General features: G+C 37.4%; 1 protein-coding gene across 1 annotated transcript in view; it reads left to right on the top strand.

Annotated features, from left to right (window-relative positions):
- NRXN1 (neurexin 1) overlaps positions 1–15,933 on the top strand; it is a 1,670,321-nt gene that overhangs the window by 1,604,783 nt on the left and 49,605 nt on the right. The window contains exon 21 of the mRNA XM_042782286.1: positions 10,915–10,993. Coding sequence (XP_042638220.1) covers positions 10,915–10,993 — 79 coding nt within the window. The remainder of the gene's footprint in view (positions 1–10,914; positions 10,994–15,933) is intronic.

Raw genomic sequence — 15,933 nt, forward strand, 5'->3', positions numbered from 1 at the left:
TCATATATACAAATGATTATATGTATATGTGAGTCATTGCAGGGGAGTTGACTCTGATTCATAGCAACCCTATGAGACCAACCTTTCCATCAGCAACCAAGCTTTTAAACACTTTCGTACTGGGACTTCTTTACATGTATATACTCCAAAAACCATACCAAACTCACTGCCATAGAGTCGATTCCTACTCATAGTGACCCCCATTGGGTTTCTGAGGTGGTAAATCTTTATGGAAGTAGATTGCTCCATCTTCCTTCCACTGAGCACCTGGTGGGTTTGAACCACTGACTTTCTGGTTAGCAGTCAAATGCACTGGGCCACCAGAGCTCCTTAGTATATACTATATATTATTTTTCATAACTGATCAGTATGCTAGAAATTAAAATGAGGTGGTTAAACAGTGAAATATTCTGAATATGAATTAATGAACCCAACTATGCACCATAAGAAATGAAGTAGTCAGATATAGGAGCTTGAAGTTCCAGTTCTGCTATCAGCAGAAAATATGGAAGCTTCTTAGTGAATGAGCCAAACAACATTGTGACATCTTCCCAGATAATGTTTAGTCTCAGTTACTATCTGATAGAAGCACTAGTACAGGTGCCTATCATGGGTTGACTTAGTTTTGTGAACTTGGTATAAAACCTCGCATATATTCAAATCATGGGTGAAAAAAATCAGAAAACACATTTTTGGTTAATTAGATGAAGTTTCCAACAGTATACATATTTCTTCTGTTCTTTGTATTCCAGATACCAGTTGAAATAGGTCTCATACATTCCTAGGCTAATGTTTTATCATGTGGATGTTGGGAGTGGTACTACTTAGTGACAAAGAAATGAACCAGATAACAGATGCCTGTGGCCATTTCTAGGCCTTTGATTTTGAATTTCCATTCTGGGGCCATGGTGTCAATGAGAGTGCCTTAATCCATAAGTACATGTTTAGATTGTTTCTGCAGAAACAACCAGTATGAAGTATAAATGGCTACTTCCACTTTTTTCACAAGATATAATAAGAGATAATTTGACAAAAATTTTATGAAGATTGTATGAGATAGACAAAGATAAATATCTCATTAGCTTTTATGCTGTGAAAACAGTAGTTAATAAGAGACACCCTGGAAGCTGGATGGATTATCATCGTAGATTAATGAGAAAAGAGACAAAGACTTCATTCAGTTAATTTTATAGACAGCACAGTCTTTGGTGTTATAAGTCAGGAAAAAATATAGGCAAGAAAAGATGTAATAATTTACATGTTTTCTGTGTCCCCAGGAATTTAGTTACTCAGTTATGCACAGACTTGAGGCAAGATTCTTAAGTGCTTTGCAAGAGTAATTTAAGAGAAGTTTGTACAAGTAAATAAAGAACCTTCTGGGTTAACTCCCTTCCAGAATAACTGCGGTTAAGTCAATATTTGAACTTTTATAATTAGATTTAAAAAATAATTTGAACTCCAGCTTTCATTTTGTTTGACTTTAAATGTCACTTAATTTGCTGCCATATCAAATGGTATAATAACTGTGTGTGTTTGTGTCCTTACATGTGTATAGGTTTTTGTGGCAATTTTAGTGATTACTTATCTAAAATAGAGTACTCTCCTTTTGCCACCTTTTCACTTACTTTAAAATTATTTTCTTATGTATTTTTTTAAACTACATCAAGTATTTTAGAAAACTAGATGGTTTTTGGGTGACAAATGGATGGATAGATAGAAATCACTGAGATAAGAGATAATCGCCATCTGCTAGGGGTGTCCAGCTAATCTCAAACCTTTGCCATTAATTAGCAGTGAACTGTGGTCAAAAAACTTAAATTTTCTAGCCTATGTTTCCTGATATATAAAACTAAGAGCTTAGATGCTCACTGAGATCTAATCTAGTTCAGTCCAAGAATATATATGACTGCTAGGCCAAAACATGATTCCATTTTTTGATATGTTACATGCCAACAATGAGGCTTAGATTTTGGAGGCTTATTAGTTAAAACTATCCATCACTGCATGTTATAATCATAAAGGCTGTTTAGAAGATATAGTGTCATTATATTTCAGTTCAACCTGTGTAACTGATTAGTCCATTCATTCACAAAAGTTGGACTAGAGATTCATATCGACACAGCTAGAAACCTAGATTTGCATTTCTAACCATCTGTTGTTGTTGTTGTTATGTGTTGTCGAGTTGGACCCGACTCATAGCGACCCCTCCTTGGGTTGCCGAGGCAATATCATTATGGAAGTAGATTGCCCAAATTTCCTTCCAAGGAGTGGCTGGTGGGTTTGAACCGCTAGCCTTCTGGTTAGTAGTCAAGTGCCATAGGCACTATGCTACCAGAGCTCATGTATTTAATTTGGAAATAGCTAAATCCTTTTCAGAGAATTCTTTGTCCAAATAAAAAACAAATAGAGGAGGAACATGTCCTGTCATCCTTATCTTTTTTTTTTTTTCTTTTCAATTCCTCAACCCCCACTACCAGCGAACTTTGGAGATCTTATCCCTTCACATTTAATTTGTGAGAATCTAAAAGAGGGTTAGATTATTCATCAGATTATTCTGATGTCATCTTAAAAGTTTAAATATTCTACAGATTTTCTTCTTAATTTTTCTTTTGGTCAGCTCTCCTACACTGCCTTGAGTAAAAATGTCAATGTAATATGACCATAGAGATTATCCGTTGCTTAAAGAAATAATGAACAGGACTGCTAACCAGAAGGCTGGTGGTTCAAACCCACCAGCCACTCCTTGGAAGGAAGGTTGGGCAATCTACTTCTGCAGTGATACCACCTTGGAAACCCAAGAAGGGGTCGCTATGAGTCAGACCTGACTCGACGGCAGCGGGTTTTTTTATTTTTTAAAACTTACATTTAATTTTAATCATTATAACACCACATTTGTATTTTGTAGGTTTACTATTTCTCACAATATTGCTAAAATATTGTTCTTTATAGAGAAAACAGTAATCCATAATCCAGGGCTGTTCTTTCTCCCACAATTTTCCTTTAGTTCAGTTTTCTGCTGTGTTATGTCTACATTCACCTCTCTCCCTTTGAGTTTTGCCTGTTAAGGCAACCAGTATCAAATGCATGTGAAAGGGAACGTTAGAATGATAATGTGATCTCTTTACTGTATGTGTGTGTGGGGGTTATACCAAATTATATCCAAGCTACTTTCACTTCTCTGGAATTTTAAAAAACCAAGAAAATTTTGAAGAGAATGGAATGGCTTTCACGTTTGTCTTTTTTCCCAAGCAGATAGCTGATTTATGGTCACTTTTTTGTAATTGCCTAAGGCATCAATTGGAAAAGAACATTAAAAAAATGTGAAAGCTGGCTGTTTTTCAGGAATATTTAAGCTTTGCCCTAGTCATGAATGCCAATGTTCAAACATTCAAATTGGGTAAATGATTATATAAACGGAATACATATTTGAGCAGGCATTTAGCTATAGCATCTCTACCTGCATTCTGCTGGTGAATATTAAATGTAGTATTAGATATTGTAGCATTGGTACATTTTAGAAACACAAGTAATTTGAGTATAACTGATTGTTATTTGTATTAATGAGTGATTTGCTGATATGCTTTAGAACAGAGTATGTGCAATAAGTTATTTGCAGACAGGAACCACATTTTATACCTTGGTTTATAGTGATCTTATTTTATGTCCATCAAGAAATATTATACATAGAAGAGGTGCATAGTGCCTAAGGCATTTGACTGCTAACCAGAAGGTTGGTGGTAGAAATCCACCAGCTACTCCTCAGAAGGAAGGCTGGGCAATTTACTTCTATAGTGATACCACCTCAGAAACCCAAGGAGGGGTCGCTATGAGTCAGATCTGACTCAACGACACATAACAACAACAACAACAACAATTGGTCTTCAGGGAGCGTGGGTGGCTCAGTGGTTAAATATTCACCTGCTAACTGAAAGGGTGCCAGTTTGAACCCACCAGCCGCTCTGCAGGAGAAAGATGTGGTAATCTGCTTCTGTAAGGCTTCCAAAACCAAACCAAACCAACCCACTGCCATCAGTCAATTCCATTTCAGAAGCAGTAAATCTTTACGGAAGTAGATTGCCCAGTCTTCCTTCTGTGAAGTGGCTGGTGGGTTTAATCCACCAACCTTCTGGTTAGCAGTCAGATGCCTTAGGCATTGAGCTACCAGAGTCTTGGAAATCCTATGGGGCAATTCTTCTCTGTTCTATAAGGTTGCTATGAGTTAGAATCAAATAGATGGCAATGGGTATTAATTGGTCTTCACTGCCTTGTTATTCATATGCTAAGCTAATGATCATCTTCCACATCATATTTATTTTTATTAAATGAATGAACTTGAGATTGACATCTTCATATGACTTCTATTACTTGAAGAAACAATCAACAAATAAGAACTAAAAGCTTGCTTGCAACAATGGAAACTCCATAGGATCTGTGCAATATCTAAATTCCTTTTGCACCTTTAATGGGATTGTTGATTCACTACAATAGCAAGTTGAATATATTTCTTTATTGACTTGATTTGATTAAACAGACCATTTCTTTGGCAATGGTATATATGCATTTCACTGTGGTTATTTTTTCTGTTGTTTTCCCACTTATTGGAAAATTATTGCTCCATAAGTTATCAGTGCATTGGGCAGACCTTACTTGGAGAATCTCTAACACAAATTCTGCATCCTGTCCAGCCCTTCCCAAGCCCCTGGAAAGCTCACCTTGTTGTTGTTGTTGTTGTTGTTATGTGCCGTCGAGTCGGACCTAGTGATATATTTTTGCTGGAGAGACTATTAGATTCAATCCTGAAGGACAGATTGGCAAGCTGCCTCTCTTCCAGAGCAGCTTCACACTGATAAAAGTTTCAGAAGGAACAAATATTCATCTGTTAACCAAATAGATCACATTTCAGCTGGTACTCTATCAACCCATCTGAGTTGTTTCAATCAATTCAGTGAATAGCTGTCATAGCTGTGAAACATCATGCTCAATAATGTTATGTAAGGAGCTCTGGTAGCACAGTGCCTAATGCACTTGACTGTTAACCAGAGGCTGGCGGTTCAAACCCACCAGCCACTCCTCGGAAGGAAGGTTGGGCAATCTACTTCCGTAATGATACTGCCTTGGAAACCCAAGGAGGGGTCACAATGAGTCAGGCCCAACTCGATGGCACATAACAACAACAGTGTAATGTAACTTTTTTTTTTTTTTCAATTTTTGTTTTTTGTTTGTTTTTTAACTGACAACAAGTATATGTTCAGTAGATTTCACCTTTAAAAATGGTAATAAAGATGATATCAAAAACAAAAAAAACCTCCCTGTAAATGAAAACAAAAATACATCTATTTTCTAATCCACCAAATCATCTTACAATAGTAACCCTAAATATTGAACACATACAGACCACTCTGAATTGGGAAAGAACAGCATGGCACTTTGACCTGCAAGTGGTTAAATACACGGTGAAATACACATACATAAATGGAATGTTATGTAAACCTAATGCTTTTGCTTGATCGCTACTCTGTCTCTTTCCCAGGCTGTCTCCTTTCTGAAGAAGGTTGTAAACGTCAGGGGAAAATATACATACTGAAGAATAGAATTGATTAATGTAATGTATTTGAGTTTCTTTCTACCATTTTCTCAATAGCAAGTCAAGGAGAAGTGGCTCCAAACACAGTGAATTAAATTTAAGTTACCCAGCTTTGGCCAGAAAATTGTTCAGTTAATTCAGCCTCCAAATGTAATTTGCTTTTTTTTTCCTCCTACATTTGAGTCACTTTCTGATTTTTCACACTATAATGATTTCTGCCAAGGCATCTATTGATTTGAAATCTATTATTCACAAGACTATTGTTCCCTTTTAATTTCTGAAGGAAAAATACATGACAGGCAACAATGTATATTAGTTATACCAGGAAAAGTACATTCAAAATTAAGTACAGTTTTGCAAAAGGCTCTTATTTGTACAGTGATTTATTTCTACCTTGAGAGGGCTTTAAACCCAAACTCACTGCCATCAAGTTGATTCCAACTCATAGTGTCCCTATAGGACACAGTGGAACTTCCCTACAAGGTATCCAAGGTTGTAAATCTTTATGGAAGCAGACTGCCACATCTTCCTCCCATACAGAAGAAGGCTATAGGCCATACTATTATATGACATCTTTTCTTATTATAGATACTGTATTTTGTGAAAGATAACATTGAAAACATTGAAATACTTTCTCTTTGCTGTGGAATTGTTCCAAAGAGCTGTTGAATATAGGAAATAAGTCAGCTTTTAAAGCATAAAATTTAACTTGTGTGACATAAATAATTCAGTCAGCATGAAACCACTCACTGAGTCACACATTTTAAGCCCATAAATTTCTTTTATGAAGCAGCCTTCGTATTTGATGATTCTCTTCTAATTCAGAATTTGAACCAAGGCAGTAAAGGGTGGGAGCATAGTTCACCAGAACAAAGTTCCAGGACAGCTGCTGAATTGTAATATACATACTGACATGGGACCTACTGTTGAGAGTAATTTGCAAGTACAACTTTCAGTTTAATATCTAAAATTATAGTGTTTATAAACAGAGTGCAAGAAAATGAAATAATTCAGTGCTACATGGATAAAATAGTAATAATAACAATAATATTGATAACACAGACACTTTCATAAGCTTGTGTAATGTGGTCCTTTTTTTGGGTACTTGTCGTGTAGCAATTTAATTCTTGCAATAGGTACTATTAAGCTCTCCATTTTTTCACATGGGAAAGTGAAGTACAGAACAGTTTTTAAAGTTAGTTCAATGCAGTTTCTGTAGCTCAGCAATATTGTCTAAGGCATTTGACTGCTAAGCAGGCTAGCAGTTCAAACCCAGCAGGCACTCCTCGGAAGGAAGATTGGACAATCTACTTCCATGGAGATACCACCTTGGAAACACAAGGATGGGTTGCTATGAGTGGAATCGACTTGACAGCAGTGAGTTTGGTTTTTGGTTTTGGAGGCGTAGTGCTTAAAGCATTTGATTGCTAACTAGAAGGCTGAGGATCCCACCAGCCACTCTGTGGAAGGAAGACTAAACAATCTACTTCCATAAAGATTTACTGCCTCAGAAACCTGAAGGGGGTCGCTGTGAGTTGGAATTGACTCTACTGCAATGAGTTTGGTTTGGTTTTTGGTTTAGATGCCAATAATAGCAGATGACCTTTAACCAAATTGTGACAACCTAAAATGTCTGCAAATCAACCAACAAGTTACAGCTCTCTCAATAGCAAGTCACAGAGAGACAACTCCATAGAGGGAATTAAAAACCGCCCCTTGTCTAGCTGTGTGTGCTAAAGGAGAACTGGGCAATTTCCATGGCTGATTCTTGGAAATAGATCACCAGGCCTTTCTTCCAATGCATCTCTGGGTAAACATGAACCTTTCAGTTTGTGCATTAACGATTTGCACCACCCACAGACTCGAACATGTCTGCAGAAACTGGGAGGGCAGGGAGGGGGGAACATCACCCCCAGCATGAGACCATTGTTTTAAATGAATTACTCACACATCCTCCTACCACTTGCAGACACAAAACAGCAGCAGCAGCAGCAGCAGCAGCGACAACATACACTTTACAGATTTTATCAGTGCATTTAAAAATCCTCAAGGAAAATAACAAATTATATTTTAATCTTGAAATTAGTTTTAAGAAGCATCCACTGTGGTTGAGACTAAAAGTAACTTCTTACTGAATGTTGGCTCTAGAAAAAAAATAGAGTTTGTGCCCTGGGGCAAATGGAACAAGCAACCTACTAGATGACATAACTCAATAATTTATTATTATTAAGTCAGTTTGCATGTTAATTTAGGAGCTCTGGTAGTGTAGTGCCTAAGGCACTTGACTGCTAACCAGAAGGCTGGTGGTTCAAACTCACCAGCCACTCCTCAGAAGGAAGGTTGGGCAATCCTACTTCTGTAGTGATACTGCCTCGGAAACCCAAGGAGGGGTCACTATGAGTCAGGTCTGACTCCACGGCACAAAACAACAAACAAACAAGTGCCAAAAGAAGTTGGGTCTTTGACTCTTACAGCTGCTCCCTTTAATGTTGATACTTGTGTGACTACAGTGTTGATTGCTGATATTATCAGTGACATTGACAGTTACAACTCCAGGAGAACTGACACTTTGAATTGCCCTTTTCAAACAACAGTAGCAAAATGAAAGATTCCAAAAAGCTGCCCAGAAGAATTAAGAGGAGAATCATGGGAAACTATCTCAATACATTATTTAAATACTTGTATTTATTTAAAGTTACATTGTAAAGTATTAGCATCTGAATAAATTCTTTATTCATACATTATGAAAGACCTTGCTTTGAAAGATTTTCAAGCCTAATTTTTGCCACAATAGTGCCTCATTCTGTGTCTCCACTTTTCAACATGCCATAATTTTCTTAAATTTCATTTATGTTTTAAACTCCACTGATTATTAGGTGATATCTGGAAATGTTTCCATGCATTATCTATACTAAGTGTACTGCTGCTTGTAAAACTAAACCCACTGCTGCCAAGTTGAATCGACTCATAGCGACCCCATCTTGGGTTTCCTGGGCAGTATCACTACAGAAGTAGATTGCCCAGTCTTTCTTCTGAGGAGTGGCTGGTGGGTCTGAACTGCCAGTCAAATGCCTTAATCACTAGGCCACCGAGCCCCTGCTACTTGTAAGCAGCTGTAAAGAACAACCTTTTGTGCTTGTAAATGTGTTGATTATAGGCTAACCGCATTAATGAAAATAAGTCGTATTTAATTTGTTTTTTCATTAATCTAGAAACTATATTATTTTAATGGTAATGAAATATATTATTTTTAAGAAATATTTTATTATTATAAAATGATAATAAAATATTTTATTCTACTATTAAGGAGTATTCCATCAGTGTAGCAGTTCTCTGTATGGGCTAAACAATCATAATCTCCTTAATCCTTAGCAGATGTAATGAGATTTTCTCCTTGTTCTTTGGATTTTCTCCATGTTGCCTTGGCATTAGTCAAAAGTGATGTAAACCTTTACAATTTCCGTGCAACATCTACATTGAGTTTACTGCTGCTTGTAAGCGGCAGTAAAGAACAACCTTTTGTGCTTGTAAATGTGTTGATTATATGACTAACTGCTAGGATTTACACACTCTGCTCTTTATGACAGTGATAGTTATCTTTTTTTTTTTTTTTTTTTTTTGCTGTAAATGCAATGAAGCAGCTAGAACTGTCACTTCTCTCCAATTCACTGTAAAATATCACCCATCATCCTTATGCAGTTTTCATTTATTGTGAAGCCTTAATGATGAAAAGAACATAGGGAAGCAATATATGTTATCTAAACATTACAAATAGGAGATTCAAGTGTGGAAGTTCAACATAATTGGGAATTGGGGGAGAAAAAAAAAAAAAAAACCTTAAATGAATTGTGTTTACTTCCCTTTTTTGAGTCACTGAAAGGTATGTGTAATTCTTAACTTAATCTGTTCCTAATATGTGAAAAGCTGTATCTGAAAGATTTATCAAACTCTATGTGGTTGTGATATAAAAGGTTATGGCTGTTCTGCTTTGAGGAAGACAAGCACAAGTACTGCATAAAGGCCACTGATGCATACATTGTAGCACTCCAGGGCTGTAATAAATTTCACATCATCTGTTTCTGCCAAATTGGTTTAAGTCTCTATATGCTACTGTGTCAGCTTGGCTTTTCTGTGCAGTTGAATAGATGGATGTCTGTAGGTTGGCTACCATATTCCCATATTCTCATGTAAAATAATCTATATAAGCAGTCCTCAGATTATGAATGAGTCACGTTTCTAAATTTATCCTTAAGTCAAATTTGTACATAAGTTGGAACAGTTAGGTAGGGTTCGTATCTAACATAAGTTTGTCAAGTGTTTGCCTTAGTATTTAGTGTACCTTTCCACACATAGAAAACATTAAAGAAACATGTCCTGATACACTAAAACATCTTTAAAATAACACAGGTACTTCTGGAGTATGAATGAGATCCATTCCTAATTGTCTAAGAAATTGTAGGTCAGAGGAACAGGTACATGTGGTTCTTATTTAACCTTGCTTTAGTGCAAGAAGACTTGAAACTTTTTCAATTATATAAGAGCTACACCTGCAGCACATGAAGGTGATTGTGATGAAGATGTTGTAGGGAGTAGGGGTTGGTTCAGTCATTTCAAAGTGAAGGCAAATTTACGTAACACTAAAACAGGACTTCAAGAAAGGTGGCCAACTATGCCATTTTGGGGCTCTCCACAATCCCACAAATTATCAAATCTCACTCATCGGGCTTCTGACAGGACTCTCTATACTTCTTCCCAGTCTCCTATTCCAGGGCTTCAACCCATAATTTTTCCCATAATGGTTGCCATGATGAATCACTGAAATTGTAAAAATTCTGTTCTGTTCCTGTTCAGCTTTGTTGGCCATGACAAAACCAGTTCAAAACCTGCATTGAGAGACATTAGGAGTTGTCTGTTAGTTGGGCATTTGTCATCCAGACAGTGCCTGTAATACAGAAGTAATAATAATTATGTTTTGATGCACGTTGCAAAGTAGTTCCTGTTTGTTACTAGGAATCATAGTATGTTTCTTGAATTGCGAATATAATAGGCTTTACCAGGATTGATTCAGAAGTACAGATTGTTCATAAATCAGACATTTGTAACACAGGACTGCCTGTAATCATATTTTTCATAGATATGCAAGTATTTCCATGAAAGATCTAAGACAAGTTGGCAAATTAAAGTTCTGTGTATTTGGGAAGACAAATATTGAATATGGATTTTCAGCTTGTTAAGTAAACACAAACTATGTTTTACTTGTTAACAAAACAAGAATGAAAGGATCTGTTAGGTATCTCCAAATTAATCTGCTGAATGTGCTTCATTTGCAGACCACAGATGATATCCTTGTGGCCTCAGCAGAGTGTCCCAGCGATGACGAGGACATTGACCCCTGTGAGCCGAGCTCAGGTGGGTTAGGTTAGTCGACTTTTTTTCTTACTTTCTTTGCTTTACTGTAAATTTCTGTTGCATGCCATATTCCTTAAATGACGTTTGTGTTTAAGTGTAGAATGCTGCCCTAATGTACAATGATGTTGTGAAAAATCTTTTTACATGAATCAATCTTCCTACATTTAGTAAAAAAAAAAAAAAAAAAAAACTCAAAGAACCCAAAAACAAAACCCACCATTTGTGCATTTCATAAAAAGCAGTGGGGGACTGCACACAGGGCTGCCACCTTACTGTTCTCTTTCCATTAGCTCACAACATAATTTTTATGTATAATGCTATAATGGGGTTTCCCTTGGGTCACTTGTAGTAAAATTGCAAAGCTAAAAAATTGCAGCATATTGTCCAAAATTATTGTACCTTTCTACTGACAAATAGTCCCTACCACTCACTCTGCCAGTAAATTATTTTCAGTGATATATTTCTGAATTATGGAAGTGAGAGTATTATGACAATAGTAAAACAAACAGCAGGTTGAGAGTCCTTGATACATGTAACAAAGAAATATTTGAGTCTTGATATGTTTCCCTAAAATTCAAACCAATACATTTTTACTCTAGTAGATGCATAATTTCCCCTTCTTGTCTGTGAGATACTAACATCTCATCTGGTGTGACTGACTAATGCTGTACTGTTTCTGTACAGCCCTATATCATTAACTGGTGACTGTAGATCCTGTTTGATTCCAGATATTCATAGCTCCAAACATTAAGGTCTTTGCCATTAGTTTTCTTTATAAAGCAGTATTTCTTAAGATTCAATGACTGTCTTGTGAGATAGATGTATTGGTTAGCTCGAGATCTCTGTAGATGTCACCTGGAACCCTAGGAATACTAACTGTCATGATACAATAACTAACTGGCATTCCTTTTATAGATACCACTTTAAAGCAAATCTACTCATTCTAATATTTGGGTGCAAAATGGGTCAGGTTGTGTATCTTGCTTACATCTTTGAATATCACTTCTCCCTGCTGCTGATGGCTATTTGGAGTACTTAGTCCTGAGAGTAGGTGCTAAGTCCAGTGAGGAGCAGAAGCTCAGCAGTTACCTCTCAGTAGGATAGCTTTCAGGAGATGCAGACTGAGCTCTCTTCATTTTTCCTCTAGCCTCATCCTACCATTCAAGACATATGCCCTAGAATAAACTCTAATGTACAGTTATTAGATCTCTGATTCCACTCCATTCTTCTACAACATTAAGTTCCAAAACCATTCCCCATCATTTGTCTAGATGCTTCATGACACTATTCAGGGCCCCTTTTCCATGATCCTATCTGTGGTTTCAATGATGTTCTCACTCTTTCTGTGTTAATCAAAAAAAGTTTTGCTTTGGCCCTTTTAGTTCATTTGTGGCAGTCACTTCTCTTTACTTTCTCCCTCCTTCAAATTTCCTCTTTCCCCATTTCTCCTATGTTCATCTCTGTTCTGAAGTGATCCATTACTGCAAACACACGTGTTGAATTATCCTTTCTGTGCTTTTCATTGGGGGCTCTGGTGGTGTAGTGCCTAAGGCATTTGACTGCTAACCAGAAGACTGGCAGTTCAAACCCACCAGCCACTCCTTGGAAGGAAGGTTGGGAAATCTATTTCCATAGTGATTCAGCCTCGGCAACCAAGGAGGGGTCATATGAGTTGGATCCATCTCCGTGGTAGTGCATAGGACATAGATAGTAGGTGCCTTTCATTGCCAAAAACAATCCTCTCTGAACCACCAGGCTAGTCCTGTGTTGTCCTATATTTCTGCACGTTGGAGACATGTCACTTTATGGCCTCCAAATAATCTGAAGCCTCTAAGAACCATTCAAAATAAAATGATTCCTTAATGAATTCTGGGTTCACATTTTTGTGTGGTTCTTCCCTGAGGTGGAGTGCCTGAGTGGCTCTGGTCAGTGAGGCAAGAAAGCATCATGTTTGGCAGCGTGAGTGCTAAGAGAAGAGGGCAAAAATTATTTTTATTTATCTTAAGAGTTAAAAGGAATTATGTAGATTTCCATTCTTCTAATTCATAATATCAAACAAGTGGAGAAAAAAATTGTGCTAGCATTTGAAAGGAAAATAAATGAAATATTCATAATTAATATTAGCATAGTTATTTAACAGATCATGAAGCATTGTATAGAAGCCTGCAACCTCAGGTTTAAGGTAGAACCTGAATTTATTTCCAAGGTTTCCCCTCTCCTTTCCTTGCTGAGACTACTCTCTGAACTAGCTAGGTTGTTTATTATTATTATTCAGAAAGTGTTTATTGTGCATTTTTTATGTATTAGATGCAAGAGATTCTACTTTGAAAAAAATAGACAATGTCCTTGCCCTCTTAGAAATTAGAATCTAGAGGTGGACAGAGGGAGAAAGACATTTCCATTTACAACACAAAGTCCCAAGTGCTGCAATAGTAAAAGGACAGAGTAGTGGTGAAATACAGCACAAGAGGACCCAATCCAGTCTCAGTGGGCAGGGATGGCAATTCAGAGAGAAGAAGCCTACACATTTACACCTATGTGATTTTTGGTTGGCTATCTTGGAGGGTATGGTTATAAAGAGGGCAAAGGGGGCAGGGTTTTGGGCAGAATAACAGTGTGTATGAATGTCTAGAAGTTGAAAAAGAACATGGCACTTCCTGAGAAGCTGAAAGTGGCTCATGTACATTGTGCCTTTCTCAGCCATGATGGGCATTTGGTTTTTATCCTGAGCACACTGAGAAAATGACACAAGGTCTAATTGGAACAGGACTAGAATTGGTGATTGCAGTGTGGATAAATAATAATAATAATGGACAATAAGACTGGAAAAGGGAGATGAGACAGCTAGCTAGAAGGCTACTGCAATAATTCAAAGAGAGATGATGATGATGTGGAATAATGTATAAGCACAGTGAGAATAAAAACATATTAACATGGAATTAAGAATGTTTAGAAGGTAGAGTTTACAAAATTTGATAGTAGAATGGAAGTGTGGGAGAGGGAGAAAAGCTGAATAATCCTCTCGTTTGGAGCTTGGACATCTGCACGGAGGCTCACACATGCATTGGCAATGTAGGCCTGGTGTGGCACAGAGAGCTCATTCAGGAAAGATACTGCCTGAGAGTTGACCTTTGTCATGGATTGTGTCCCAATGAACAAGGAAGGAGGTGGCAGTTGGGCAGGAAACAAAAAGAGTATGATAATCCACACAAAAATTAAATCATTGGAAAGCATACTGTACAGCTAAAAAACAATAATAATAATAATAAACCTTACTTAATTTATTCATCTACCTCTGCCATGACTAGACAACTAGACATGTAGACATGGATAGAACCTTGGATGATTCATTTAATTTCTCTTGGCCACATTTCTCTCTCTCTCTCTCTCTTTCTGTGTGTGTGTGTGTGTGTGTGTGAGGTAGAATTTATTGTAGATCTTTCTCAGCTAAAAAACTTGTTGTTATACAATTTTAAATTGTTATAACATTGTAGATTACCTATACAGATAACTACTTCCATAGTGATACTGCCTCAGCAACCCAAGGAGGGGTCGCTATGAGTCGGGTCCGACTCGATGGCACATAACAATAACAACAACAACAACAACAACATACAGATAAGAAAACAAACCAAACTCACTGCCATTGAGTTGATTCTGACTCATAGTGACCCCTCTGGTTTCTGAGGCAGTATCTCTATGGAAGTAGATTGCCCAGTCTTCCTTCCGAACCTATACAGATAAAAGATGTTAATTGTTTATGAGAGGGTGTCATCCTTTAGTTAAGTGATTTTTTGTTGGTTAGAGGACAGGAAGGTTTTGCCCAGGCATGGGGGCATGTATCTGACTGGCAGTGCAGAACTAGGGCATGAATGTTGCCTGCCTGAGGGGAAAGATTCAGAAACTCAAGGCTAATTTCACCCACATTTCCATCCTGCCCAGGGCCCATCATTGTTCATTTTACTCCTCTTTTATATAATTCTGTGGCTCAAAGAGATGAGTCAGGGGAGCCAAGGGCATCTGTCTCCTGGTTTCTAAGCTGAAGAAAGAAAAAAAAGTGACTTTCCTCATTAAGGATTCTCTCCTGTGGTGACAAGTAGTCAGTTCAGGAAGAGACACCAGAAATGTGGCACTTGGCACTGGTTACACTACCACCAGCTGAGATAGAGCAGTCAATTGGTTGAGAGATGACTTGAAAGGCACACAGGTCAGAGAAGAGATGCCTGCAGCAGGCACAGGCTGAGTCTGCTCACTTCATCACTCTAATCTATCAGGTTGCTGACTTGGGGTAGTAAATACTGAAAAAGCTCCAAAGTGTCTTTTGTGTTTAACATAAAATGCAAATCAATACCCTACTATAAGAGAATGGGCCTAATGTCATTGAAGTGAATCCTCTTCCACTCCAGGACATTCTTCTTTATAGCTGATCTCTGCGATTCTCCAGCATGAATTGCTCCTATAACAAAGTGTTTGTTTATACATTAATATATGTATATATTTTATATACATATATATGTGTATATATACATATAGGCATATGCAGTGAATATATGTGTGTGTGTGTGTGTGTGTATAAGGAACTCTGGTGGCATAGTGCCTAAGGCATTTGACTGCTAACCAGAAGGCTGGCAGTTCAAACCCACCAGCCACTCTACAGAAGGAACGCTGGGCAATCTATTTCCGTAAAGATTTACCATCTCAGAAGCCTCAAGGGGGTCACTTTGAGTCAGAATGGACTCGATGGCAGTGAGTTTGGTTTATACATGTATATGTGTGTGTGTGTGTGTGTGTATGTGTATACACATGCATATATATATATAAACCTCACTGCCATTGAGTTGGATACAACTCATAGAGACCCCTCCATGGAAGTAGATTGCCCAATCTTCCTTCCAAATATATATATATATGTGTGTGTGTGTGTGTGTGTGTGTGTGTGT

Source organism: Orycteropus afer, unplaced genomic scaffold, assembly GCF_000298275.1.
Source record: "Orycteropus afer afer isolate SDZICR_OR568_19922 unplaced genomic scaffold, OryAfe1.0 scaffold00284, whole genome shotgun sequence".
Classification (NCBI taxonomy): domain Eukaryota; kingdom Metazoa; phylum Chordata; class Mammalia; order Tubulidentata; family Orycteropodidae; genus Orycteropus; species Orycteropus afer.